At 43.2% G+C, this 25,912-nt stretch overlaps 2 protein-coding genes across 6 annotated transcripts in view; one reads left to right on the top strand and one right to left on the bottom strand.

Annotated features, from left to right (window-relative positions):
- Positions 1–4,957, top strand: part of DNAH9 (dynein axonemal heavy chain 9) — a 378,056-nt gene extending 373,099 nt beyond the window's left edge. For all 3 annotated transcript variants that reach the window (XM_050764993.1, XM_050764994.1, XM_050764995.1), the window contains one exon: positions 2,014–4,957. In XM_050764993.1, the coding sequence (XP_050620950.1) occupies positions 2,014–2,241 (228 nt within the window). In that variant the 3' untranslated portion in view covers positions 2,242–4,957. The remainder of the gene's footprint in view (positions 1–2,013) is intronic.
- Positions 4,926–25,510, bottom strand: ZNF18 (zinc finger protein 18). Of its 3 annotated transcripts, XM_050764997.1 has the most exons (8): positions 24,828–25,233; positions 22,897–23,030; positions 20,444–20,912; positions 18,982–19,171; positions 18,493–18,581; positions 12,342–12,426; positions 11,524–11,634; positions 4,926–6,232 (listed from the first exon to the last, which is right to left on the bottom strand). In XM_050764997.1, exons 3-8 carry the CDS (start codon positions 20,828–20,830, stop codon positions 5,445–5,447), a joined length of 1,650 nt encoding a protein of 549 aa, XP_050620954.1. In that variant the 5' UTR covers positions 20,831–20,912; positions 22,897–23,030; positions 24,828–25,233; the 3' UTR covers positions 4,926–5,444. The 3 variants fall into 3 exon arrangements, with proteins under 3 accessions (XP_050620954.1, XP_050620953.1, XP_050620955.1); XM_050764996.1 differs by lacking the exons at positions 22,897–23,030; positions 24,828–25,233 and adding an exon at positions 25,431–25,510; XM_050764998.1 differs by lacking the exons at positions 22,897–23,030; positions 24,828–25,233 and adding an exon at positions 25,431–25,510 and having other exon boundaries at positions 11,524–11,631.
- Positions 25,511–25,912: the final 402 nt, after the last annotated feature.

The raw sequence follows: 25,912 nt of genomic DNA, 5'->3' as shown, positions 1-25,912 counted from the left end.
TGAATTTTAGTAGAGATGAGTTTTCCCTATGTTGCCCAGGCTGGTCTCCAACTCCTGAGCTCAAGAGATCTTCCTGCCTTGGCCTCCCAGGGTGCTGAGATTACAGGTGTAAGGCACCATGCCCAGCCTTGGAATGGTAATTGTAATCCCCAAGGCAATTACTAATAATTTAAAAAATAGTAAACAAGGGAAATTAAAATGATACACTAGCGTATGTCTATTAATACAAGAGAAGACAATAATGGAGAACTAGAGAAATAAAAAAGACATAGACATATGGAAAACAAATAGCAGATTCTACTTAATCAGTGATTACATTAAATGTGAATGGATTAAGCACTACCATTTTAAAAAGGCAGAGATTAGCTAAATGAATTTTAAAAAATAAACCACGAAACCCATCATGATCCAATTATATCATTTCCACAAAAGACACATTTTGGATTGGAAGATACCAATAGGTTAAAAGTAAACAGAAGGAAACAGATATGCCATGAAAACAGTAACCAAAAGGCAGCTGAGAGGCTATACTATATCAGACAAAATGGCCTTTATAAGATACAAATTGTTACCGAAAAATAAATAGGATAGAAATTATAGAGAAAAAAAGGACATTTTATGAGAATAAAAAGATCAACCCATCAAGAAGATACAATTGTAAATATGGAGGCACCTAACAAAAGAGCCCCCAAAAAATACAAAACAGAAACTGGCAGAATTAAAGGAAGAAATAAACAATTCAACCATAATAATTGGAGCTGTCAATACCTCCTGCTAATGTGACTGCTAATGATTATAGAGTTTCTTTTTGGGGAGATGAAAATGTTTTAGAATTAGACAGTGATCATGATTATACAACTTTGTCAACATACCGAAAACCAATAAATTATGCACTTTAAAAGGATTGGTTTTACAGTATGTGGGAAAAAGAAGAGGTTCTACCTCTGTTCCTTATCCTTGCCATAAACATTCATCTCTGTGGGGCAAGGAGGTCCCCATTGTTTACCTTAATTCTGTTACTCACCATCCCTTACCTCATCAGCCTCTAAAAGAAGTGAAGAGGTACATCCTTCCCTTTAAATAAATTTAACACAAATAAACCAGATTTTGTCCATGGCATAAAGGCCTCAGAGTCACATGGACACAAAGAATCTGTGCAACACTCTGAATCAGCATTTCCCAGAGTACGTTCCATAAAGCACTAGTGCCATGGGAAATGAACAGGTTGCAAAGAGAAAGGTTCTGTGGTCAAATAAGTTTGGGAAACATCAGGTTAAATAAACTGTTTTCTTTATTCCTAGGACTTCTTGTCTTCAGTGTGGTAGTGTATGTTGTAAAATGTCAAGTCCAGAGTATGGTAAGCACCACTTCCCAAATTTATTTGACCAAGGGAGACTTTGGCTCCGCAGAACATTTCTCGGGACTAGTAGGAAAAATTGCTCGTACAGCTGTATTGAAATAGCTCAGAAAATCATACGGAGGCCTCATCTGGAAAGCTACAGAAGAGTCAGGTCCACATTACACGAGTAAAGATAGAATGTAGCTCTCTCTACTCTAGAGGATGGAGGAGGTTGCATATGAAACAGAAACAGGACATAACAAAAGCCTTAAAAGCTAAAGCATTTGCTGGCAGAAACTGTGTCTTAGTCATCTTTAAATCCCCAGCACGTAGCCTGACATCTGACAAATATACACATTCGATAAGCTTGTGAAATGAATTAATGGAAAAACAAACTAGGGGAGAATCAAGCTCCAAAGGGATTCATTTGTATATGATAAATAATAGCTTTTGGAACTCTGCTTCACCTGATTTAGGCTGAGAAAAATAGAAACGTGTTTCTACATATCAGATGCATTCCATCACAGGCTGCTGAGAAAACCTGGAAGGGGGCAGGCATAAAGGCAGCCATGCCAACCCAGTCTTTCCTCCCTTGGATCTGCTGACAAGAGCAAGGCTGGTTGGCTGGGCTCTGGGTCTGATCTCAGGTGTCTCTTCTCATGTTTTATCCTCAGGCTGGGATCATTACAGAGGCAAAGCTGAAGGATCTGACGCCCCCTATGCCTGTGATGTTCATCAAGGCCATTCCTGCAGATAAGCAGGACTGCCGCAGTGTCTATTCCTGTCCTGTGTACAAGACCAGTCAGCGGGGACCCACCTACGTGTGGACTTTCAACCTGAAGACTAAGGAAAACCCATCCAAGTGGGTTCTGGCTGGAGTAGCCTTGCTTCTCCAGATTTAGCTTCCTGCAGAGCCACCGAGAAAATAAAAAGGCTGGGCTTGGAGGCTGCCCAGAGGGACAGGTGGGTGAAGGGTGACCACAGACACTTAGAAAGATAAGAAACCATGAGCACTCACAATTCTGTAGAATTCCTCTAGGGAACTTGGAGAGGTGTGCCTAAAGTGAGGTTGAGCTGGAGGAATATGGGCCCAGGAACCAAAGGAGGATAATTTCATGATGCTAAACCTTTCTTAATAAAATGATTTACTCTTCCACTGTGTCTGGCCTAGGATTTGAGAGCTGCTGAGTCATAAATGATCATGTAGCAACCAAGAGAAATAAGCCACAAACACCTGGGCCCTGACCTTATTACACAACACTCTCCCAGGTGCTCTTTTTCCAGGCCACCCCACGCAGTCCTTGACCAGTGGTACTGGCATCACCCATGAACCAGAATCTCCATTTTAACAATCTCTCTGGAAAATCTGTACGCACACTATAGTTTGAGAATCACTACCCTGGGGCAGGGGTCACCAAAATTTTTCCATAAAGAGCCAGTTCGTGAATACTTTACGATTTACCATGCCTCTGTTTGAACTTTGCAACTTTGCCATGGTAGCCCAACAGCAACCATAAACGATGAGTAAATGAAGGGGTGTGATTGCATTCTAACAAACTTTATTTACAAAAACAAGCAATGGGCCATATTTTGCTGATCCCTGCTGTAGAGGATAAGGGATGTGTATACTGATATTTATCCTTCATTAATTCATGCATCCACTCAATACATTTTAATCTAACACCTACTATTTGTTGTGGATACAGTGTGAACAAGCAAACAGGAAGTATCTCCATCATCCTTTAGATCATTTAAGAGGAAGCCAAGAAGAAACATTTATTCTAAAGCCTTTTTTTTTATTTTCCAGATGGAGTCTCGCTCTGTCACCCAGGCTGGAGTGGCACTGGCGTGATCTCAGCTCACTGCAACCTCTGCCTCCCGGGTTCAAGCGATTCTCCTGCCTCAGCCTCCTGACTAGCTGGGATTACAGGCGCCCGCCACCACGCCTGGCTAATTTTTATATTTTTAGTAGAAATGGGGTTCCACCATGTTAGTCAGGCTGATCTCGAACTCCTGACCTCAGGTGATCCACCCACCTCAGCCTCCCAAAGTGCTGGGATTACAGGCGTGAGCCACCGCGCCTGGCCATTCTAAAGCTTTACCTCTGTGGAACAAATTTTCACTGGAAGTCCAATGGGTTCCACAGTTTTGATGAGTTTTAAAAAGCTCTATGAGGCAGCTTGTTTGGTAAGAAAAGTATGGGAGGACCCAGTACTCCTTCTGTGACGATTCCCCCTAACCTTGCAGAAACTTAATGTTTTGATTACTGTTTTGAACAGTGGTTCTTAAACTTCAACAGGCATCAGAATCCCCTGGAGGGCTTGTTAAAACAGAGATTGCTGGAACCCACCCTTCAGTATTTCTGATTCAGTAAGTTTAAACAAACTGCCAATGCTGTGGGTCTGGAGGCCACAGTTTGAGAACTGAGGATTTAAAACCTCAAATCCCACCATGCTATAAATCTCTGCTATACAGAATATGGACTCTAATGCTAATTCCTCTATGATTTTCCTGCTTGCTTCCTTGCGGTTCCTGCACCCCCTAAGTGGGGCCTTCTCATCTTCATGATACAAGGGAGTTAATAAATTTTACTCCTGGAAGCCCGGAACTCCAGCTTGGGTGTTGTCCTCCTCTCCCATCAACGAGTAATGCACTTGCAGTTTCCTGACTATAGGCTAATCTGTTTTCAGAGAGATAACTCTGTCCACATTAGCATCATCCTTCCTGAGCCTCACTCATAGTAGTATAGTAAGATCAGGCAGGCCGGACATGGTGGCTCACGTCTGTAATCCCAGCACTTTGGGAGGCCGAGATGGGCAGATCGCGAGGTCAGGAGATCGAGACCATCCTGGCCAACATGGTAAAACCCCGTCTCTACTAATACAAAAATTAGCTGGGTTTGGTGGTGCGTGCCTGTAATCCCAGCTACTCGGGAGGCTGAAGCAGGAGAATTGCTTGAACCAGGGAGTCAGAGGTTGCAGTGAGCCGAGATCGCACCACTGTACCACTGCCCTCCAGCCTGGCAACAGAGCAAGACTCTGTCTTCAAAAAAAAAAATTCAGGCAAAAAGAAGGAAGTGGAAGACGGTGGGAGGGGGAAGTCTCATTATACAAGCAGGACACTTTGAGGCATGTAACTTGTGGCGACAAGGACAATTGGACAGTTTAGATACATGTGTTAATAAACCGCTAGACAGTATTATAAACTAGATCAATACTATTGATTTCTTCCTAACACTCACAGACAAAATGAGATTAAAACAAAGGTAATTTTAAAGCATAGAACACATTTTGGCAAAAATGATAGCCCATGTGAGATGCCAGGAGGAAGAGAGGTGGCTTGAGGCAAGAGATCAAGTGGAAGGTTGGCTCAGAAAGAGGACACGAAAAACAAACTTAGCTGAGACAAGCCCTGGCCAAGCTCTCATCATCTGAACATCAGCCTAGGACTTTCCTATTACTGTTCTGCTACATCATGAACTGGATAGGTTTATAGGGGCTGACTTTGGAGCTCAACTGCCTAGGGTCTTCTATGAAATCATGTGCTTTGAAATACAGTCAAACACACAGTGAACACTTCAAACAAGTAAGATAGAAAGTGACTCTAAGTTTATTTCAAACAAGGAACGCTTGAAGTGAGTTTTTCGCCCCGATGACAAAGAACGCACGTGAGCTCACTGGCCCTCTATGCTTCTCCTCTTCTCCCCTTCTGGAACAGAAGACCTGCTCTAGAACCCATTGTAAGGGGCTCATCTGAGGTTCTTCCCATAAGCAGTGACTACAGCTAATCCCATTAAATGCTTCCCAGAAAGCACTTCTAAAACTGGATCTCCAGTTTAGACTTTTTCCCCAGTGGGTCCAAAGGAAGGATGAGTGGAAACATGAAGACTATTCTTTCTCCTGAGGCAGAATCAAGAATTTAAGCCATTGTGAAATCCAAGATATCCTCCAAGTCCAAAGCCATGTCCAGATTCTCGCCTCTCCAATCCATGAAAAGAGGAGATGAACAGGGGTATCCTCTCCGAGACACAGTTCCTCTTGATGGAGCTGAGTATATTTTTAACGGGCTGGGAGACAGAAATGGGGAAAGAGGGTTTGGTTACTGGCTACTTAAAGGGCTTCTTTCCTAAGTGGGATCTTTGATGTTTGTCAAAGCTCGACCTCCAGCTGAAACTCTTCCCACAGTGCGAACATTTATAAGGCTTCTCTCCTGTGTGAACCCTCTGATGTCTATTGAAGTTTGATCTCTGAATGAAACTTTTCTCACAGATGGGACATTTATAGGGTTTCTCGCCCGTGTGGATTTTCTCATGGTGGCGCAATCCTGAGAAGTCACTAAAGCCTTTCCCACAGTAATCACATTTACAGGGCTTCTCTCCTGTGTGAGTTCTCTGATGCTTCACAAAGTCTGAACTCCGCAGAAAGGCTTTTTTGCAGATGGTGCACTGAAAGTATGTCTCTCCGTTGTGAGTTCTTTGGTGAAAAACAAGCTGAGAATTCCTATAAAAGGTCTTCCCACACTCCCTGCAGGTGGGGAGCTTCTGGGCCATGGGGGCCCTTGGCTGCCCCTTCTGGGAGGTCTCTCTCTTCTCCTCAAGCCACATAGTGGACATTTCTCCTGAATGAGGATTAGGCAAATGCTGACCTAGTTGTTTCTCAGAAATCCTTTCTGGAGGAGAGAGCTGCTCCCCTGTTCCCTCATCCTGAATGTTTTGCAAAGCCTCAGGGAGATTCTCTCCTTCTCCAAAGCATCCTGGCTCATCCTCACTGAAGAAGCCCCTCAAGGAAGCCTGAGAAGGAACCTCTCCTGAGGCTTGACAGGAAGCATGCAGGAGCTCCTGGTCCCTGTGATTCTCCAAGTTTAGGTTCTCCTTGTCATTCTCTTGTCTGTCTCCTAAAAGAAGAAAGAAGATTTGAAATGGTTCAAGTGCTGTGCCCTGTTTACTAACTCAATGTCAAAGAGAAGGTCATCATAAAACATTCATTTTTTTTTTTTTTTTTTGAGATGGTGTCTCGCTCTGTCACCCAGGCTGGAGTGCAGTGGTGCGATCTCGGCTCACTGCAAACTCCGTCTCCTGGGTTCACGCCATTCTCCTGCCTCAGCCTCCCGAGTAGCTGGGACTACAGGCACCTACTACCACGCCCGGCTAATTTTTTGTATTTTTAGTAGAGACGGGGTTTCACTGTGTTAGCCAGGATGGTGTTGATCTCCTGACCTCATGATCCACATGCCTCGGCCTCCCAAAGTGCTGGGATTACAGGTGTGAGCCAACCGCGCTTGGCCTCTTTTTTTTTTTTTTAAGGGCATTAGTAAGTGAGGAAGAAAACTACCATATGCCTGAATGCTCAAACTCACTTCCCCTGTCCTGGGTTCAAGGCTAAATGGTTCGGCTCTGGAGCTGAGGATATTTTTTTATTTTTTTATTTTTTTAATTTTTTTTATTTTTTTTATTTTTTTGAGACAGAGTCTCGCTCTGTCACCCGGGCTGGAGTGCAGTGGCCGGATCTCAGCTCACTGCAAGCTCCGCCTCCCGGGTTCACGCCATTCTCCTGCCTCAGCCTCCCGAGTAGCTGGGACTACAGGCGCCCGCCACCTCACCCAGCTAGCTTTTTGTATTTTTTAGTAGAGACGGGGTTTCACCGTGTTAGCCAGGATGGTCTCGATCTCCTGACCTTGTGATCCGCCCGTCTCAGCCTCCCAAAGTGCTGGGATTACAGGCTTGAGCCACCGCGCCCAGCTGGAGCTGAGGATTTTTAAACGACACAGGAGCGCTCATAAAGTGATCACTCCATAAATAAAGCCACATGTATTTCTTAAGGTCCAGGAAAAGTCCAGTATTATAGGCAACTACTGCTTTTAAAATGATTTTTATCTGATTATGTATAAAAGATAAATATGGTAACTTAAAAATAAAACTCGAGAGAGAAATATATACAGAAGAAAACCAAATCCGCCTCAATCTTACCACCCAGAGATGACAACTATGAGTATACATTTCCTTTCAGTCTTTTTAATTTAATCTATATGTATGTAGGTATATGCTATTTTCTGACATAATTTGTGTCATATTGTACATATCGTTCCATATCCAGCTATGTAGTATTTAATTGTGAATGGTGGCATTAATCAATGTAATATGGAGTCTCCCTCTCCCATTCAAAAGACGCCCAGAATTTGTGAAATGCACGTGTCATTTTACCACAGTTGCAGTGCAGCAAGGTTGTACTATAAAAGTGAATCCCTTGATCTGTGCTTGAATCTAGTATTTACATGTGCTTTATTAAATCACACTAGCAACTGGAAGTTTGTTTTTCTCACCATAACTTGGGTTTTTGGTTATACTACTTAATGATGCATATAGAAAATTTTTATTTTGATGGTAGGATTTTCAACTTTTATACATGATTTTAACTATATAGATCTAAAGATGCCATTTACCTTTCTCTTTCTAAAGATCTCTTTCTCTTTCTAAAGATCTCTAACTAAAGATCTAAACATGCCATTTACCTTTCTCTTTCATACATTAGTGTCTTTTCAATTGTCTGCCAGGGATCTAGGCATCTTCTAGAGAGCTAGATCTGAACTTGTGAAGTCAAAAAGCCTTAGAATGTCCCTGAATCTAAAAATAAAATAAAATAAAAAATAAAATAAAATAAAAGCCTTAGAATATATTCCTCTCCAATGGCAAAGGTACTTTCTCTTGTCTTTAAAAAAGCCTTTATAAATATCATTTTAAAGAGGTGAGTAATGGCCCATCAAGAAGATGCCATAATAAACACATAATTTGTTCCCCTACCATGAAAATCTAATTTGCTTATTGTGTTTTTGCTACAATAAATAATGCTGTGATCAGCATTTTTCTTCATAAGTTTTTGCCCACATTTCTCATCAATACCTCAAAGGAATTTCTCAAAGTGGAATTACTGTGTCAACAGGCATAAATATTAAGGCTCTTACACCTACTGGTAACCCAACTTCCAGAACAACTCTGCCATCCTCTCATATGTGAAATTGGGCAGAGGGGGAAGTAGGTATTCAATACTTAAATATTGAATATTTTTAAACATGCCATTTAGACGGATGAAAAATGGTTTTTCATTGTTTTAAATTTTAATTCTTAAGTTATGAAAGGATGAATCTTTATCACATTCATGAGCTATTTTTCATACTCGAAGACTACTGCCCATATTTTACTGGGAAAGTACATTTTTCGTATCAACTTTAACTCTTTCTATATTAACAAAAATAAGCATTTATCTGTCATGTTCATGAAAACTGTTTCTTGTTGTTTTTTTGAGATGGAGTTTTGCTTTGTCACCCAGGCTGGAGTGCAGTGGCGTGATCTCGGCTCACTGCAACCTCTGCCTCCCAGGCTCCAGCAATTCTCTTGCCTCAGCCTCCTAAGTAGCTGGGATTACAGGTGCCCACCACCATGCCCGGCTAATTTTTGTAGTGTAGTTAGATGGGGTTTCACCATGTCGGCTAGGCTGGTCTCAAACTCCTGACCTCAAATGATCCGCCTGCCTCAGCCTCCCAAAGTGCTGGGATTACAGGCATGAGCCACCGCGCTGGCCTGATCATGCTAAATTCTTATACAGACCAGCATCTCTTTCTATGCTCCCTTTTCTGTTCCATTGATCTGTGCATCTACTTTTATATCAGCATCACACTATTTTAATGATTTTTACCTTTATAATACAAGACAATATTTTCAGATCTAGCATTCATGAAACATTCTTCTTTCAAAACTTTTTTTAAAACTATTCTTGCATGTTATATTTTTCCAGATAACTACTTTAAAAACTTTAATCCTTTGGATTTTGATTAGAAGGGGAAGTAGATGACTTTTTGAGACTGCCCCCTGCTGGCCTGTTTTGACTAGGAGCTGTTCTTCCATACGGTCAACTATAACAGCATATTCACTCTCGACATTGATTTTTGCCCCTGATCTGAGTCCAGATCTGGTAAACTAGCACACTGTTGTATTTTTCAAACCATGCCTTTCCCATCTGGTTACTGTGACTTCCACAATTATTCCAGGTCTCTTCCCCAGACAGCCGGACTCCCGCACTGACTTCCTGCAGACTTCTTTCCTCCAAGTGTTCCCTTCCTATCTGTCCTACACGTTGCTGCCAGATTCATCGTCCTAAACCTCTTTCCACATATCCTTCGTTTTTTTTTTTTTTTTTTTTGAGACGAAGTTTCATTCTTGTTGCCCAGGCTGGAGTGCAATGGTGTGGTCTCGGCTCACTGCAACCTCCGCCTCTCAGGTTCAAGCGAATTCTCCTGCCTCAGCCTCCCAAGTAGCTGGTATTACAGGTGCCCACCACCATGCCCAGCTATAAATATATATACACACACACACATACACACACACACACATATATATGTATATATATATTGCATTTTTAGTAGAGACAGGAACCTATAATAGTTTTTTTTTTTTTTTTTTTTTTTTGCCTATCAAGGCGGGATGACCCTTATAGACTCCTCACATCTAGTTACAGGCAGTATCTAATGGGACCATGTCAGCAGAGGTGGGATGAGGGAAAAACAAACAAACAAAATGAGTAGGAATATAGTGAGCTATATATCGCAAATAAGATCAGACTACTAGGAGCTATATGGGAAATCTCTGTAGCTTCCATTCAATTCTACTATGAACCCAAAACTGCCCTAAAAAATAGTCTATAAAAAAAATCCTACTGCGACAACCTCCAAAGCAATATTTTCAACCTTCTCTAACTACAACCCACAATAAGTTCTACAGACTAAACTGTGATCCCCCAAAATTCTTATGTTGAAGCCCTAGCCCCTAATATGATGGTATTTGGAGGTGGGGCCTGGGGCCTTTGGGAGGGATTAGGTCTAGATGAGGTTCTAAGGGTGGAGTCCTCATGATGGGATTAGTTTCCTGTCTCCCCTTCTCCCTCTCTCTCACCTCCCCCTCTCCCAGTCTCTCCCTGCCTCTCCCTGTCTCCTCTCCCCAACCCCCCTCTCTGCTCTGTGATGACACAGCAAGAAAAGCGAGGTCAGCAAACCATGCTAGCACCCTGATCTTGGACTTCCCAGCCTCCAGAAATGTGAGAAATAAATGTTGGTTGTTTAAGCAACTTTATCTATGGTATCTTGTTACAGCTGCCCAAGATAAGGCAGTAATCAATATATTTATATTGAAACACAGTACACACACACATATTTTAAACAAGTATTTCCTGAAATATTACCCACCCCTACATCTGATATTTCCTCTTCAATCTTATTGTTTGTTTTTTTTGTTTGTTTGTTTTTAACGCTGGTTGTAACTCTACCATATGATTTCACAACTCACTAACTGGTTATGCAATGCAGTTTGAAAAATACTGTTCCAGAAGAAATCCTTGTGAAATAGCGTGATAAATATGTTGCATAAAATTAAAATCAAATATCTCAGCTAATGATCGCTCTCTCTGTGGTATACTAGCAAAAGAAAATAATTAATTAGATGCCACTGGGGAGAAAGAATGTCTTGCCCTACCATTCCCATCCTTGGTCCTCTTCTTCCTCTAAGGTGCTGGGATTTACTGTGTATGTAAGTGTGTGTATGTGTGGGGAGGGGGGGAGGTTTCACAGCTAGGTTTTACATCACTTCAGTGTTTTAGAAAAAGTGTAGAAAGCAAAGAATGACTGCTATTTTACAAGAGAACAAGTTCAGATTTCTTCTTCCCTAGTCTTAAATAAATTATTTATATGAAGTATTTGTTGATGTTGCTGTTTTAAAAATGTGAGGTGCACAGGGATTAGATAAAACTTTTTCCTGTTTGTTTTATGTCTAGATACTCTAACTTCTTGCTAGGCTGCTACATAATCCTTTTCAATGAAATTCTACTCTATTTGTATTGGTCTCAATTTGTGTGAATCTTAATTCTTTCTGAGAAAAAAAGCTAAAACAACAGAAAAGATTAAAGGCAACAGGTCTGATGTGTGGTCTTCCTTCCATGGTTAAATGTGTGTCAGCAGCCCTATAGCCAGAGATAAATAGACTCAATCTCAATAGTCGAATCAAACCAATCAGATCATGGCTACTTACAACCAACGTAATAGAATATTCCATCTCCCCCGACCTCCTTCACCACCTCCCCAGTCACCTCCAATTTCATGAGAGGCAGTCAGAAATGATTCCAGACCAATGAACGATTACTCACCTATGCAGGTGGGTCTTGGGACCTTCTCATTGACATGAAGGTACAGTCCTGCCAGCTCTTCCCCATATTCTATTGAATTAGTCAGGTCAGGTTTGGAATGGGAAATGCCTGCTATAGAGAGAAAGATGTATGGTGGGCCTGGATGAATGGGGAAGACTGGGAGCTGAAGCTGTGTCTTTCAAAGGAGTACCCTACGCATTAGAGACAATATGAAGGCTCTGGACGCTTGCAGAAATTCACCTTAGAACAGCGTGTGGAGCTTGTAAGACACCAGTACTCACAGGATGACCTTGACTGATGGTAAAGGCCACGAAAACAAGAGTCTAAGGAGGTGGACAGAAAGGTCTGTAGACTACCTGGCAGGCTGGTGTGAGCATCATGACTGGGATCCCACCAATGGTTGGCTGACAAGTGTGGCTTAGTAGAAAAGAGCGTGGACTCAGAGTCAGCCACAACTAAAGTTCCGTCATGACTCAGCCCACTTATGAGTTACGTGGCAGTGGGTAAGTATTTGATCTGACACTCACTTTCATCAGGTTTAAAATGAGAATACCATCATCAATTTCATAGATTAAAGAAGTTACTCCGTGCAATGTACCCACAAACAGTTCCTGGCACACTGAATACTTTCAATACAAGGAAGTTCTTACTGTAATTCTGCTATCTCCAACTTGCCCCAGTTCCCAACTGTGTCCCTAATGATTTCCTTCACCTGGCAATTTTACGTTCAGCAGACGTCTCTCTATGAGTGCATGGAAAATGCCTCACAGTTTTCCAGTCCTTCCACCTCCTTCCATCAGGCTAACCCACGCCCTCACCTCCTGAGACCATTTTCCCATAGGTCTCCAGCATGAGATCCCAGTATTGCTCCTTTTGAGTGGAATCCAGGTGTCTCCACTGTTCCTGGGGAAAAAAAAAAATACAATACCATGACTCCAATGAAGGTGTTTGAACCTGCCTTCCCGGCCTAAAGGAAAGCTGAGAAGAAAGAAACGTGCCATAGGATCATGGCCATCCCAAGACCTGAGAAATCCCAGCAGAGTGGTTCAAGGGACAAAGAGGCCAAAGGGAAAACAACAGTCCCTATATCAGTGTTTCTTTCCTTGGTGAGAAAACATCTAGGCTTTACATTCTGCACTTTTTCAGCTGAATTATTTAAAAGTGGAGAATATAGAGGGCAGGAGCCTTTTCCATACTATTTTTTTTTTTTTTTAGATGGAATCTTGTTCTGTCGCCCAGGCTGGAGCGCAGTGGAGCGATCTCTGCTCACTGCAACCTCCACCTTCCAGGTTCAAGTGATTCTCTGCCTCAGCTTCCCGAGTAAGCTGGGACTACAGGCACACGCCACCACGCCTGGCTAATTTTTGTATTTTTAATACAGAGGGGGTTTCACTGTCAGGATGGATGGTCTCAATCTCCTGACCTCGTGATCCGCCTGCCTTGGCCTCCTAAAGTGCTGGGATTACAGGTGTGAGCCACCTCGCCCGGCTGGTACTATTTGTTTGTTTTTTAACTCAAGTGCTTGTACTAGAGGTCTTTGAAGAGAAATAGCCTGATAGTCCCACTATTTAATTAAAATCAGGAAATTCAAAAAGTAAAAGAAAGAAGTTAAAAAGGAATCTGTTGGAAAAGCAAGTGCAAATCAGTAAAATGTAGTTAGAGTCAACTGCATTGTAAGCTTTACCCTGAAACAAAGATTGGTATATTCAGAGAAGAGAGAGAGGTTATAACCATACTTGAAATCTCTTATAGTTCTGCATTTAGAGTCTAACATTAAATCAGTTTTCTTGCCAGATAGTGGAAAACTGGTGGGTTCTCTGGAGCAAGCTGTCCCACCACAATCTCCAAAAGAAGCCCTGCTTTTCCTATGAAACGACAGACTGGAGACTCAAAACTGGGAATACCATACAGTTAGGGTCTGCTTTCGTGAATTCAAATTTCAGTCTTCCACCAAGAAGCTGACTGTTACAAACTCAGACTGTATAGCAGAGGGATTAGCAACCCATTTTTTTTGGAGTCAGACATACTGAGTTTTAAGTCCCAACCTTGCCACTTTCTAGCTGTGTGACCTTGAGCAAGTTACTTAACCTTCCAGAGTTTCAGGCCTCACCTAATGATGGCACTGAACTCACAAAAGTGTTGGGAGGTTTGAGATAAATAATGCAAGTGTCACCTAATTTCATAGCACACTGTACTTTTTTTTATTCACAGCATTTATCTGTTTATTAAATATTTATGTGTTTGTACATATGTATATGCACACATGTAAGTATTTGATTAACTGCTGCCTCTACTAGCAACGTAAGCTCCATGAGGAAAGGACTCTGTCCTACTCTTATACCTTCCCAGGTCCCAAGAGCCTGCCCAAAACAGAAGAGCCACTCGATATATGTTGCTGAGGTGAAATAGAGCCCTTAGCAAATAGGTCCTCAGTAGATCATATATATTATTACTATGACATGCAGTCTCCCAGAATCACCCAAAGGGTCTGCAGAGAGAATTAACGGATTCTGCACACTTTCAGAAACCCCAAAGTTGATAGACATGAATAGCCAGGCTTCAGGGAACAGAAATGAGGAGAGGAATTACAAAGTCATCCTCCTACTGTATACAATATACTATTCGGGGAAGGCACTCTCTGATATGGTTTGGCTCTGTGTCCCCACCCAAATCTCATCTTGTAGCTCCCATAATTCCCATGTATTTTGAGAGGGACCTGGTGGGAGATAACTGAACCAGGTGGGCGGTTCTTTCCTGTGCTGTTCTCGTGATAGTGAATAACATAACATCTCATGGCTTTAAAAACCGGAGTTTGCCTGCACGCGCTCTCTCTTTGCCTGCCACCATCCTCGAAAGATGTGACTTGCTCCTCCTTGCCTTCCACCATGATTGTGAGGCCTCCCCAGCCATATGGAATTGTAAGTCCAATTAAACCTCTTTCTTTTGTAAATTGCCCAGTCTCAGGTATGTCTTTATCAGCAGTGTGAAAACGGACTAATACATTCTCAGTCCTAAGTCAAGTCTGCCCCCAGCACATCAAAGAGAAGTGGAAATGGCTCAAGGAGAAAGGAGATACCAAAAAGTGTTTAATTAGCAGGTGCTAAGCCAAACAAACAAACGAAAGAGGGTTTGGACTTTTTTGGGTGGGAAGGATAGGAAGCTGAAAAGTGACCTCAATATACCTAATTACATAGTCAACTATTAACTATCACCACATTTTTCATGTGAATTTAAATTTAAAATATTTTTAATGTTTAAAGTATAAACAGCTAGCAGCTTATTCTGTTAATCTCCTGTGAATGCAGCTATTTTAACAACCTCCTGAAAATAATCACTTGAGCAAACACTTTTTGAGCTGAATATAGGAATTCTCAGTCTTTGTAGTCAGAACACAGGGACCCTGGCTTCAGTGCCAGCAGAGGAAAGGACGTACATGCCAAGCACAGTAGCATCTGCCTGGCTGCCTGGCTTGCTGACGCAGGATCTACTCCATGAACACAGTAACCACCAAGAAGAGGACAAGGCAGAAAAGGATACAGCCACCAAAACCCCCAGGGGTCAAAGTCAGCTCATTCAAAAACCAGGGAAGTTGCTTCAGGAGCACTGACAGGGTACCTCCAGCTTAAAGACACAGATTTACGCAAGGAACTGCCAAGAAGCTGGGTGCATTCAAATAAAACCTCCTACTGAAGAGGCAAGACACCAATGGCAGCCAGCTTGCCTTTTTCTCATATTTAGAAGAGATGGAAAAACCTAACTCTCTCTCCTGAAAGACAGAAGTGTGGGATTTGATGGGAAAACTCTCTCTATTTTTGTGTGGAACTGGCACCATCTTGTGGGTTTATAAGATATTACAACTGACTTGCACTGAGTTACTTACACGCTGTTCCTTTCCTTTAAGTTTGAAAACAGAGGAAGGTGAGTAAATGCATTGCTGGAGTACTATGTAAGGTTCCAACTGAGTCATGGTTTCTACTAATGAAATAACTACTGTGTACTGGGAGTAATACCATATCATCATTCTGGCATTATTTATGAAGTTCCTCACTTGAGATTAGAGGGAGTGATTAATTTAAAAATTCCTTTTGCTTCCAAAGGATTTCATTAAATATCAAAATCTTCCTGATGCAAATAACTGCTGTTAGTTTGGAGGGGATATTCAGATTGGGTAGGGATGAATTTTGTTCGTTTAACTTAAATGGTTGCTAACTAGTTATCTTCTGAAGGTAGGGAAATACAGACACATGTATATGTAAATACAGTTGTAAAACACAAATTGGTGCTGATGAGCATTTTAAATCTTCTGACTTTAAGTTATCCAGAACAGGTGAGAATACTCTGTACATACTGCAGAAACAATAATCCTCCAAGCCTGGTTGACATATTCCACAGAACACCCAAATCTTTCTCACCAAGCAATGTCTTGCTTCACAATTTGGTTTCTGGACACCTTGAAAGCAGGCAGGAGGGTGCATTTGGTTCACTAAAAAGATATGTCTCTCCCCTGCCACTTCCCCATCCACGTTCCCCCAGAGTAAACTATGAAACGGATATTCTCTAGTTTTTGTATCTCTGAGCCTGGAGAGCCGAAGCTCAGACCCTGGTCTGAAACACAGCATTAAGCACCACCTCCTGCAGTCTCTATTTTCATCTTCGCTCTACAGTAGACTGCAAGGCAAGTCCCAGGAGGAGTTCCCTCGACGTTGTAAATGATGTTTTAATGAAGGTATATAGGCTCGTGAAAAAAAAAATATTTTTACAAAATTCAACTTTTCAAAATTGTTAACTACATATCAACATAAATCTGTCCCAGCGACTTCTATGTACAGCGAAAATGAAGTATTAGGAATTGCTGAATGTACCTTCTGCCTGAAACAACTAAAAATGGGACAAAATGTGTGAAACAATCGTTTTCAGACACTGCACATTACCCAAGCACAGCAGAACAAGATCCCTGGAAGTGGGAAAACAAATTCAGTGAGCGCTAGTTATCCAAACGTACTGCCTAGACAGAGGATCCAGGCAGCAGCACAGGAAGGGAAACCCAGGCTGAGCCAGGCAGCCTCCCTGAGTTGAGCAGAAGGAGCTCAGAGTCTGGAAATGCCAAGGTGCTTAGAATGGACAGGGCAGAGAAATCAGAGGAGGAAGCTGCACAAAGAGAAAGCTCCAGAGATCTACAGAGCGTACCCCCAAAGTCTGGGAAATAACCACCCAAAAGAATCAGAGGGAACAATCCCCTGAGCTCACACAGTGCTGGAAACAGTTTGTACTCCCACCAGGCAGAGTGGAAAACCTGGTATATGAAGGGGCATCAGATTACTCAGAATACTCAGAAGGGAAGTGCCTTAGCATGGAAAAAATAATACTAGACTAAATGTTTCTCTGGTGCCATATAACCAACCAACCGTGTTCAAATAACTGCATCCCATAGCAAAGTTCAAGAACATTTACAGTAATACAAAAATATACAGCACCCGACCAATGTCTGATACCCAATCAAAGATTACCAGGCATGGGCAACATAGTAAGACACAAAAAAATTTAAAAATTAGCCAAGCATTGTGGCACATGTCTGTAGTTCTAGCTACTCAGGAGGCTGAGGCAGGAGGATGGCTTGAGCCCAGGACGTCAAGGCTGCAGTAAGCTATGACCACACCACTGCACTCCAACGTGGGTGAAAAAGTAAAACCCTGTCTCAAAACAAACAAACAAACAAACAAAAAAGACAAAGATTACCAGGCACACACAGAAGCAGGAAAACACATCTCATAATGAGAATAATCATTTGATCAAAACTGGCCCAGACCCAATACAGGTAGTAATCAGTAGGTAAGGATATGAATACAAATACAACTATATTCCACATGTTCAAGAAGCTAGAGAAAAAAGTGAACACATTAAGTATAGACATGAAAGATATAATAAAGCCCAAAATCAAACTTCTAGACGTGAAACATTCATCCAAAATGAAAAATATACTGGAAGAGATTAACAGCAAATTAGATGCTGTAAGAAGAAAAGACTAACGAACTTGAAGACATAAAAATAGAAACCGTCCTAAATGAAACATCAAGACTTCAAAAACAGAATGAAAAATATGCTGGATGAGATTAACAGCAGATGAGATACTATAAAAGAAAAGATTAACGAACTTGAAGACATATAGAAATTGTCCAAAATAAAACACCAAGACTTCAAAAACAGAAAAAAAATCAGTAAGCTTGGGACAACTTGAAGAGCTCTGATAATTATCATTATACACATTCCACAGGTATTATTTCCGAAGTCCTTAAAGGAGAGGAGAAATAAGCGAGACAGAAAAAAAAATGCTTTAGAAATAATGGCCAAAAATTTTCCAAGTTTAGTGAAAACCATACACCCACAGATCTAAGAAGCTCAATGAATCCCAATTATATGAAATGTGAAAATGACTCTAAGGCACATCAAAATCAAATTGTTTCAAAAAATGAGAATACATGGGCAGATCATGAGGTCAGGAGATCGAGACCATCCTGGCTAACACGGTGAAACCCCAGCTCTACTAAAAATACAAAAAAATAAATAAATTAGCCAGGCGCAGTAGCAGGCGCCTATAGTCCCAACTACTCGGGAGGCTGAGGCAGGAGAACAGTGTGAACCTGGGAGGCGGAACTTGCAGTGAGTCGTGATTGCGCCACTGCACTCCAGCCTGGGCGACAGAGCAAGACTCTGTCTCAAAAAAAAAAAAAAAAAAAGAGAGAATATACGGAAATAAGCAAATATATATACACTATATGCATAAGAACAAAGATAAGAGTACATTTGGCATGATTCTATTTTTATAAAACTCTAGGAAAAGTAAACTAACATATGGTGACAGAGAGCACATCAGAGGGTTTCCTCAGGGTGGGGAATGGGGTGAAGAGGCAGGAGGAAGAGATTATAGAAGGTAAAAAGTTTCCTTTTCACCGTTTTTGTACCTCAGCTCACCTGCGGTGCTGCTGGGAGCAGTGAGGCTCCGAGGTCCTGGTCTCTGATCAGCCTTTCCTCTGGTCGGGCAGGCTGGGAGGCAGCCAGGGCTGAAGTAAGGAGAGGAAGTTTTCAGAATCTGGATGTCTGCCTTAACCACTCCCCAGAGGGCACAGATAACAATCTTCACAAATCAGAACAATACCTGTACTGTCATCTATATTACAAGACTTCTGTTTATCTCTCTGACAAACTCCAACTCCCTCCAACCTTCCAGTCTCACCCGTATTTTCCCCCACCTCCTTCCTCACAGCCAAAATCCAAACGGTCTGGCCCAGTCATAAAGCAGTTTAAAACAGACGTTGACTCTCCAAGCAAGAGCGGTTTATTTAGGTCTAACCTGTTGGCAAACCTCTCAGGGATACCCCAATCTGAGCAGCAACTCACTTACGCCTACTAATCCCAATCCCAAAATCTCCCCAAGAGACCACCACACAGCACCATCCTCACCTAGTTCTGCTTCCGTGTCAGATTCCTCTTTCACGATGTGGCTCAGAAGCTCCCCAGGCCCTACCGAAGAATTCTCAAGTCCCAATTCCTGAGGCACCACTTCAAGATGGGGCTCCACTTCCCCCACCTGGCAGCTTGGAGATTCCATCTTCTCTGATAAGATGTCCTGTCCTAGAACCTGGATACTGATCTAGAGACCATATATTAGTAATTACTGAAGAATCCAGAGTAAGGATCTCTAAAAGATACAAAGCTTACCCTCTGCAATAGATCATAAGACAATTTCTAAGGATGTGGAGAAAGAGAAAACCAGCTTTTATTTCTAGTCCAGCAGGAACCAGGGTAAGAAATGTCCCAAAAAGACACCAAAAGCTGAGGCCTGCACCAGGCGTGGGAGACCTTGGAGACACGCCACTAAGGTGCCTCTACGGGATATGCCCCACCAATGAAAACTCCGGCAACTTTTGAATAACTTCTCAAACGTTCTAAAGGTGGAATATGCTGGGAGACTTTACCCTCAATCCTTGACAGCTAAAAAGTGTTGAGAGTCAGGGTGTTAGAATTAGGTGAGGTTGAGGGAACCTAGCTGTGGTATAACAAGAAATACAAAGTTAGTCTTTGTCCCCTAAAGCCCTGGTAATTTCCTGAGTGACAGAGGTGAAGGAAGAGGCTTTGTCATTCATAACGAGCCCTTCTCAACCACACCAGAGTTTATGCTAGGCTTCTAGATAGCTTCAGGGCGGGGGGCTGGTTGCCAGAGGAACCAACCTTGAGATTAAAAGGTTGGAACTTTCAGTCTCTCCCCACCCCCCCCCCCCCCCCCTCCCCCCCCCCCCCCACCCCCCCCCCCCTTCTGAGGAGGGGAGGGCAGCTGGAGATAGTCAATCACCAATGCAAATGACTACGTCAAGTGTGCCAAAGCAGTGAAGCCTCCATAAAAATCCCTAAACCATGGGGTTCAGGAAGCTTCCAGGTTGGTGACCTCAGGGAGGTACTGGTAACTAACGTAGCATGCCAGGAGAGGCAATGGAAGCTCCATGCCCTTTCCCCCACACCTTGCTCTACGCAGCTCTTCTCTCTGGCTGTTAGTGAGTTGTATCCTTTATAGTAAGTCAGTAACAGGAAGTAAAATCCTTCCCTGAGTTCTGTAAGTCATTCTAACTAAGTATGGAACTTGAAGAGAAGATTGTGGGAATCTCCGAATTTATAGCCAATTTGTCAGAAGTTCAGGTGGCCCCTGGGACCTGTGACTGGCATCTGAGAACAGGAGCAGTCTTGGATTGGGCCCTGAACCTCCAGAGTTAGCTTCAGAACCGAACTGCAGGACACGCTACTGGTGTTAGAGAATCAGAGAAGTGAAAAGTCCCACCCATTTGGTGTCGTAAGAAAAAAGACCACACACCTGATAGGACCAGAGAGGAGCCCTGTGTTTCACTCGCCAATCATAATACCCTCTGCTTACCCATTGCCACAGTCTCTGCGGGTCCCCCTTCAAGCTCTCCACAAGGGTCACTGCCTCTTCTCCACTTCCTGGACACTGTTTCCGCACCCACATCTGGATCTCCCCGGGCAGGATGGTCAGAAACTGCTCCAACATGAGGATCTCCAGGATCTGCTCTTTGGTGTGAACCTCGGGCTGCAGCCACTGGAAACAGAGCTTCCGAAGCTGCTTCAGGGTCTCATGAGGCCCAGACATCACCTGGTAACGGAACTGCCTGAAAAGCTGGCGCGCGGTCTCAGGGCTGGAGAGTTCCTCTTGAAGGGCAGCATCTGATTCCGAGAACTGGGAGCCCTCAGCCTTCGCCAGTGACGGCAGCAGGCCTAGGGCCTGCCCCAAGTCAACGGGCATTGTCCAGCCTGGCAAGTCCTCTTAAGTAAAGTGCCTCTGAAGCAGAATTGTCTCCGGAAAGAACTAGGTCTTCACCAGGACACTAAAAAGGGAATGAGATTGAGTGCTATACAGAGGAGGGGGACACATTTTCAGAAAGAACAAACTCATATGCCCTACCCGAGAAGCCTTGGGGTCAACTATGGAGGTTTTGAAATTGTTCAATGGATACACGATTCTATTATGAAAGATTATACACTTGAAGCCACAAAACAAACTACTGATACCGTATCTTAACAGCCACCATTTCCCTGCCCATTTTATAATGTTCTCTCTTGGTCTTCAAATGTCCAGACAAAATGAAGAATAAAATGCACCATATGAAGCATTTTCACTATAGGTTTCCAGGTAAACGGCTCTTCTACAAAACACTTCTACGTCTTCATCTCTATATCTGCATACTAAAAAATAAAGCTGGAAAAAGATATTAATGCCCTAGGAATAAAAGCTAATGCCTAGATGCTTCTGTAATAAATAGGAGGTTAAAGGAAACAAATTAAGTCTTCCCAAAAAGGTGTAATGAAATTTCCAAGACACGTCTTTTGAGTGCCATATTGAAATAGGTCTATTTGAGAATTTATGGAAAAAACCAGTGTCATAACTGACACTTCCAATCTTGGGGTTAAAGAGGGTTAAGAAGGCCGGGTGCGGTGGCTCACGCCTATACTCCCAGCACTTTGGGAGGCCGAGGTGGGCAGATCATGAGGTCAGGAGATTGAGACCATCCTGGTCAACATGGTGAAACCCAGTCTCTACTAAAAAAAAATACAAAAAATTAGCTGGGCATGGTGGTCGGTGCCTGTAGTCTCAGCCACGCAGGAGGCTGAGACAGAAGAATGGCGTGAACCCGGGAGGCGGAGCTTGCAGTGAGCCAAGATTGCACCACTACACTCCAGCCTGGGCGACAGAGAGAGACTCTGTCTCAAAAAAAAAAAAAAGAGGGTTGAGAAGACTACCTTGAGAATACTCCTATGGTGTTGACATAGATAACCACTATTTTATGTGAATGCTATTGAAATTTAGAAGATCACAACTAAGACAGTAGAAAGAGAAATATTAAGTGGCAAATAATATTAAGTTATTTTAAAAAGGATCATCCACTATTTCTAGTTAACTTTCTTGCAAGTAATCATAATATGGGATTCTTGGGTAAATCTTTAAATGTTATGAAGAATTTGGTGGTCATCATTTCTCCGTAAGACTAATTACAGCAATTAAAAAAAAAAACACCCCATCACTTGAGGATCTGGCTTAATCAGAGATCAGTACAATACTCTAGCTTTCTGTAGCTGCTTATTTCTTAAGGTGTGGAAAACAATGCCTTCATCCTTACCGTTTCACCAAAATAATTTATCCGACATTGGAAAATCATTTAAAAACTAAAAAAGCAAAACCAATCTTTTCAAAGTCCCAAGAAAGGAAAGAGCGAGGTCAAAAGAATTGCAGTTGACCTTTGAATAATGCAGGAGATAGGGGTGCCAACCCCCACACAGCAGAAAATCCATATCATTTCTGATTCCCCAAAAGCTGGGCCGCCTATTGACTGATGCCTTAAATCGTTGATTAACATACATTTTGCATGTTACTGTATTTTTGTGAAAAAGTAAGTTAGAGAAAATATTATTAAGAAAATTATAACGAAGAGGCCGGGCGCGGTGGCTCACGCCTGTAATCCCAGCACTCTGGGAGGCTGAGGCGGGCGGATCACGAGGTCAGGAGATCGAGACCATCCTGGTCAACACGGTGAAACCCCATCTCTACTTAAAAAAAATACAAAAAATTAGCCGGGCGCGGTGGTGGGCGCCTGTAGTCCCAGCTACTTGGGAGGCTGAGGCAGGAGAATGGCGTGAACCCAGGAGGCGGAGCTTGCAGTGAGCTGAGATCGCGCCACTGCACTCCAGCCTGGGTGACAGAGTGAGACTCTGTCTCAACAACAAAAGAAAAAAAAGAAAGAAAGAAAATTATAAGGAAGAGAAACTACATTTCCTATTCACTAAGTGGAAGTGAATCACCATAAAGGTCGTCACCTTCATCAGCTTCACACTGAGTAGCCTGAAGAAGACAAGGAACAGGAGGAGGAGAAGGAAGGTTGGTCTTGTGGTCTCAGGAGTCACAGAGGCCGACGAAAATCCTTGTATAAATGAACCCTTGCAGTTCAACCCTGTGTTGTTTAATAAGAGTCAACCGTAATCCAATACCAAATGTTTTTTATGTGGTCCTCATTAAATTTATTTTTCGCTTAAAAGGAAACCCAGGACCGGGCGCAGTGGCTCACGCCTGTAATCCCAGCGCTTTGGGAGTCCAAGGTGGGTGGATCACTTGAGGTCAGGAGTTCGAGACCAGCCTGACCAACATGGCGAAACCCCGTCTCTATGAAAAATACAAAAATTAGCTGGGCATGGTGGTGCACGCCTGTAATCCCAGCTACGAGGGAGGCTGATTGAGGCAGGAGAATTGCTTAAACCCAGGGATGGATGTTGCAGTGAGCCAAGATCACACCACTGCACTCCAGCCTGGGCCACATAGCGAGACTCCGTCTCAAAAAAAAAAAAAAGAAGAAACCCAGGCCAGGCACGGTGGCTCACGCCTGCAATCCCAGCACTCTGGAAGGCCGAGGCAGAGGATCATCTGTGGTCAGAGTTCGAGACCAGCCTGGCCAACATGGTAAAACCCCATCTCTACTAAAAATACAAAAATTAGTCAGGCATGGTGGTGTGCACCTGTAATCCCAGCTACTCAGGAGGCTAAGGCAGGAGAACAGCCTGAACCTGGGAGGCGGAAATTGCAGTAAGTCAAGATCATACCACTGCACTCCAGCCTGGGCTACAGAATGAGACTCCGTCTCAAAAAAAAAAAGTCAGTAAAGACAAAAAATCTGAACACTATCAACCGACTTGCTCTAATTGACATTTTCAAAACACTAGACCCAAGAACTGCAGAGTATACATTCATTACAAGCGCAAAAAGAGTATTCATCCAGACTGCATGCATAATTTTCAAATGACTGGTATCTTAAAGTTAGCTCTAAAAATATTACACAAAGCGGTATTGCTAAAAAGCCATTAAAGCAATACCAAAAAACACTCAAAAACCCCATATCTGATAGAAAAGGAACACAAGAGAAACAAAAACCAGAAAGGTCAATGGAAAACTTGTATAGAGTTTCCTGGGTTCGAATATATTCTCTGATCATAGTGCAATTCAATGAGATATCAATAACTAGAAAATCCCAATTTATGTAAATTATTAAATAAAGCTCTTAACCCATAGTCAAAGAAAAAAATCACAAAGGAAATTAAAATGTTTTCATACTGAGTGACAATGAAAACTGCCTATCAAACCACCTGGAAAGCAGCTAAAGGATTGCTCAGAGGTAAACCTACAGTTTCAAGTAAAAGCTTAAAAAATGAATAAATATATTTTTTAAAATCCCTTGCTTTGTAAATCCAACCTATTTGGCTCAAGTGTTTCAAATAACAAGTGGCAAAATTTTACACAGCAAGATACCGACCTGTAAACTTACTCCAATTTATCTGTTTCCTAAATTAAGATAGCAGTTTAGATAATATTTAAGAGAAATGACATTTTGGAAAAACTTTAAGTACTTAAATCTTGTGTTAGTAATATTATACTCCCAGGTAGTGTTGTAAGAAAAATGTCTCGATTATTCAACATTAAATTACTTTACAGAGTATTAAAATACTTTAATAGAGAGTTTATATTCCAATGACCTCATGAAGAACTGACCCCATTAGTTATGAAAAAAAATACGGTTATCTGTCATACCTGTTATTAAACCTTTAACAAACAGAATGAATTTTTAAATGTGCATTCTAGGCATAATATACACACGTAGTTACATACATGGTTACATATACAAGTAACCATTTGTTAAGCACCTACTACGTATCGGCTCATTATCAGGCTCGGCTCATGTATTTCTAATTCTCACAATTACCCTGGTGTATAGATCAGGAACCTCTGAGGCTCACAAGTGGCAGCCAGATTAAAACCCAGGAAGCTCTAAAGCCTTTGCTTTGGGGAGAACTGCCAACGCCTGGTGATTTGTGGGGGCGTTTTCTGGTTGTCACAAGCAGCTAGGGGAACTGGTATTTAGTGTTCGAGGCCAGGTCAGCGCTGCTCATCGGATACGTATTCTCCACCATGCGCCCCCCCAAAGAGAGGGAGAGATTCCAGGCATCATCCCATCGGGTTTCCTCTTCCCGAGACTCATTTTCAGCCCTTAGGGGAAGATGGCGGGGAGGAGCCCGTTTTCGGTCCCAGTGCAGAGACCCTCCGGTCCCGCGGGGCGCACAGGCACAGGAACGCATAGCCGGGACGGGGTTCACACATCCCCCCGCACCCAGGGTCCACTCCCAGCCATGGCTGCCCCGGCCCCGCACTCGCCACGTCCCCCGCGCGCTCCCAGACGCATGGGCGCGGGAGCCCGCTGGCCCCTCCGAAGCTCCGGGGGGCCCAGCTGAGTCAGGTGCGGACGCAGATAACGCCAGGCCTGACCCCGAGCGGCCGGAGGCCGGGACCGCCCCGCACGCGCGCTCACCTCGGCCCGCGGCGCCGGCTCCGGGCGCACTTCCGGGAGCTGGGCGGCTGCGCGCGCCTCAGGCGGTAGGCGAGCGACGTGCGGCACCGGGCGGAGCTAGGGGCGGGGGGGGGCTGATACCGAAGTTCCTATTGGCCGTCGGGGACGCCCCGCCCCTCTCTGGCGCCGCGGCCCAGGAGCCTCCGCCGACACTGCAGTGCGGTTCCCGAGTCAACGCCACCCTCGGTTCCTAGTCACTGTTCGTGAGTTCCTTCACTTCTCACCCGTCATTTATTGCGCGCCTATTCTGTGCCAGGCACTCGGCCAAGCACTGCGAGGCCTTCAAAGATCATTTCTTTGTCCTGCCAGTCCCCACACCCAAAGTTGCAACGCTCTGCCAGTATCCCTGATTCTTAACCGGCGCCTTTCTCCTTTCCGTTCTTGCCTCACTTGGCCTCCCTGAGACATTTGATTTGCCCTGACCGTCCTCCTCTGTCTTGATT

Source organism: Macaca thibetana, chromosome 16 (genome assembly GCF_024542745.1).
Source record: "Macaca thibetana thibetana isolate TM-01 chromosome 16, ASM2454274v1, whole genome shotgun sequence".
In the NCBI taxonomy this organism is placed as follows: Eukaryota; Metazoa; Chordata; class Mammalia; order Primates; family Cercopithecidae; genus Macaca; species Macaca thibetana.
This window is presented reverse-complemented; position numbering and strand designations above follow the sequence as displayed.

Coding starts and splice junctions, on each gene's coding strand:
- ZNF18 (XM_050764996.1), bottom strand. CDS start 20,830: ATGCCCGTTGACTTGGGGCAGGCCCTAGGCCTGCTGCCGTCACTGGCG. Junction 19,172..20,443: donor CGCAGAGACTGTGGCAATGG/GTAAGCAGAGGG, acceptor TATGGTCTCTAG/ATCAGTATCCAGGTTCTAGG. Junction 6,233..11,523: donor CCCAAGACCCACCTGCATAG/GTGAGTAATCGT, acceptor TTCTTCTTTTAG/GAGACAGACAAGAGAATGAC.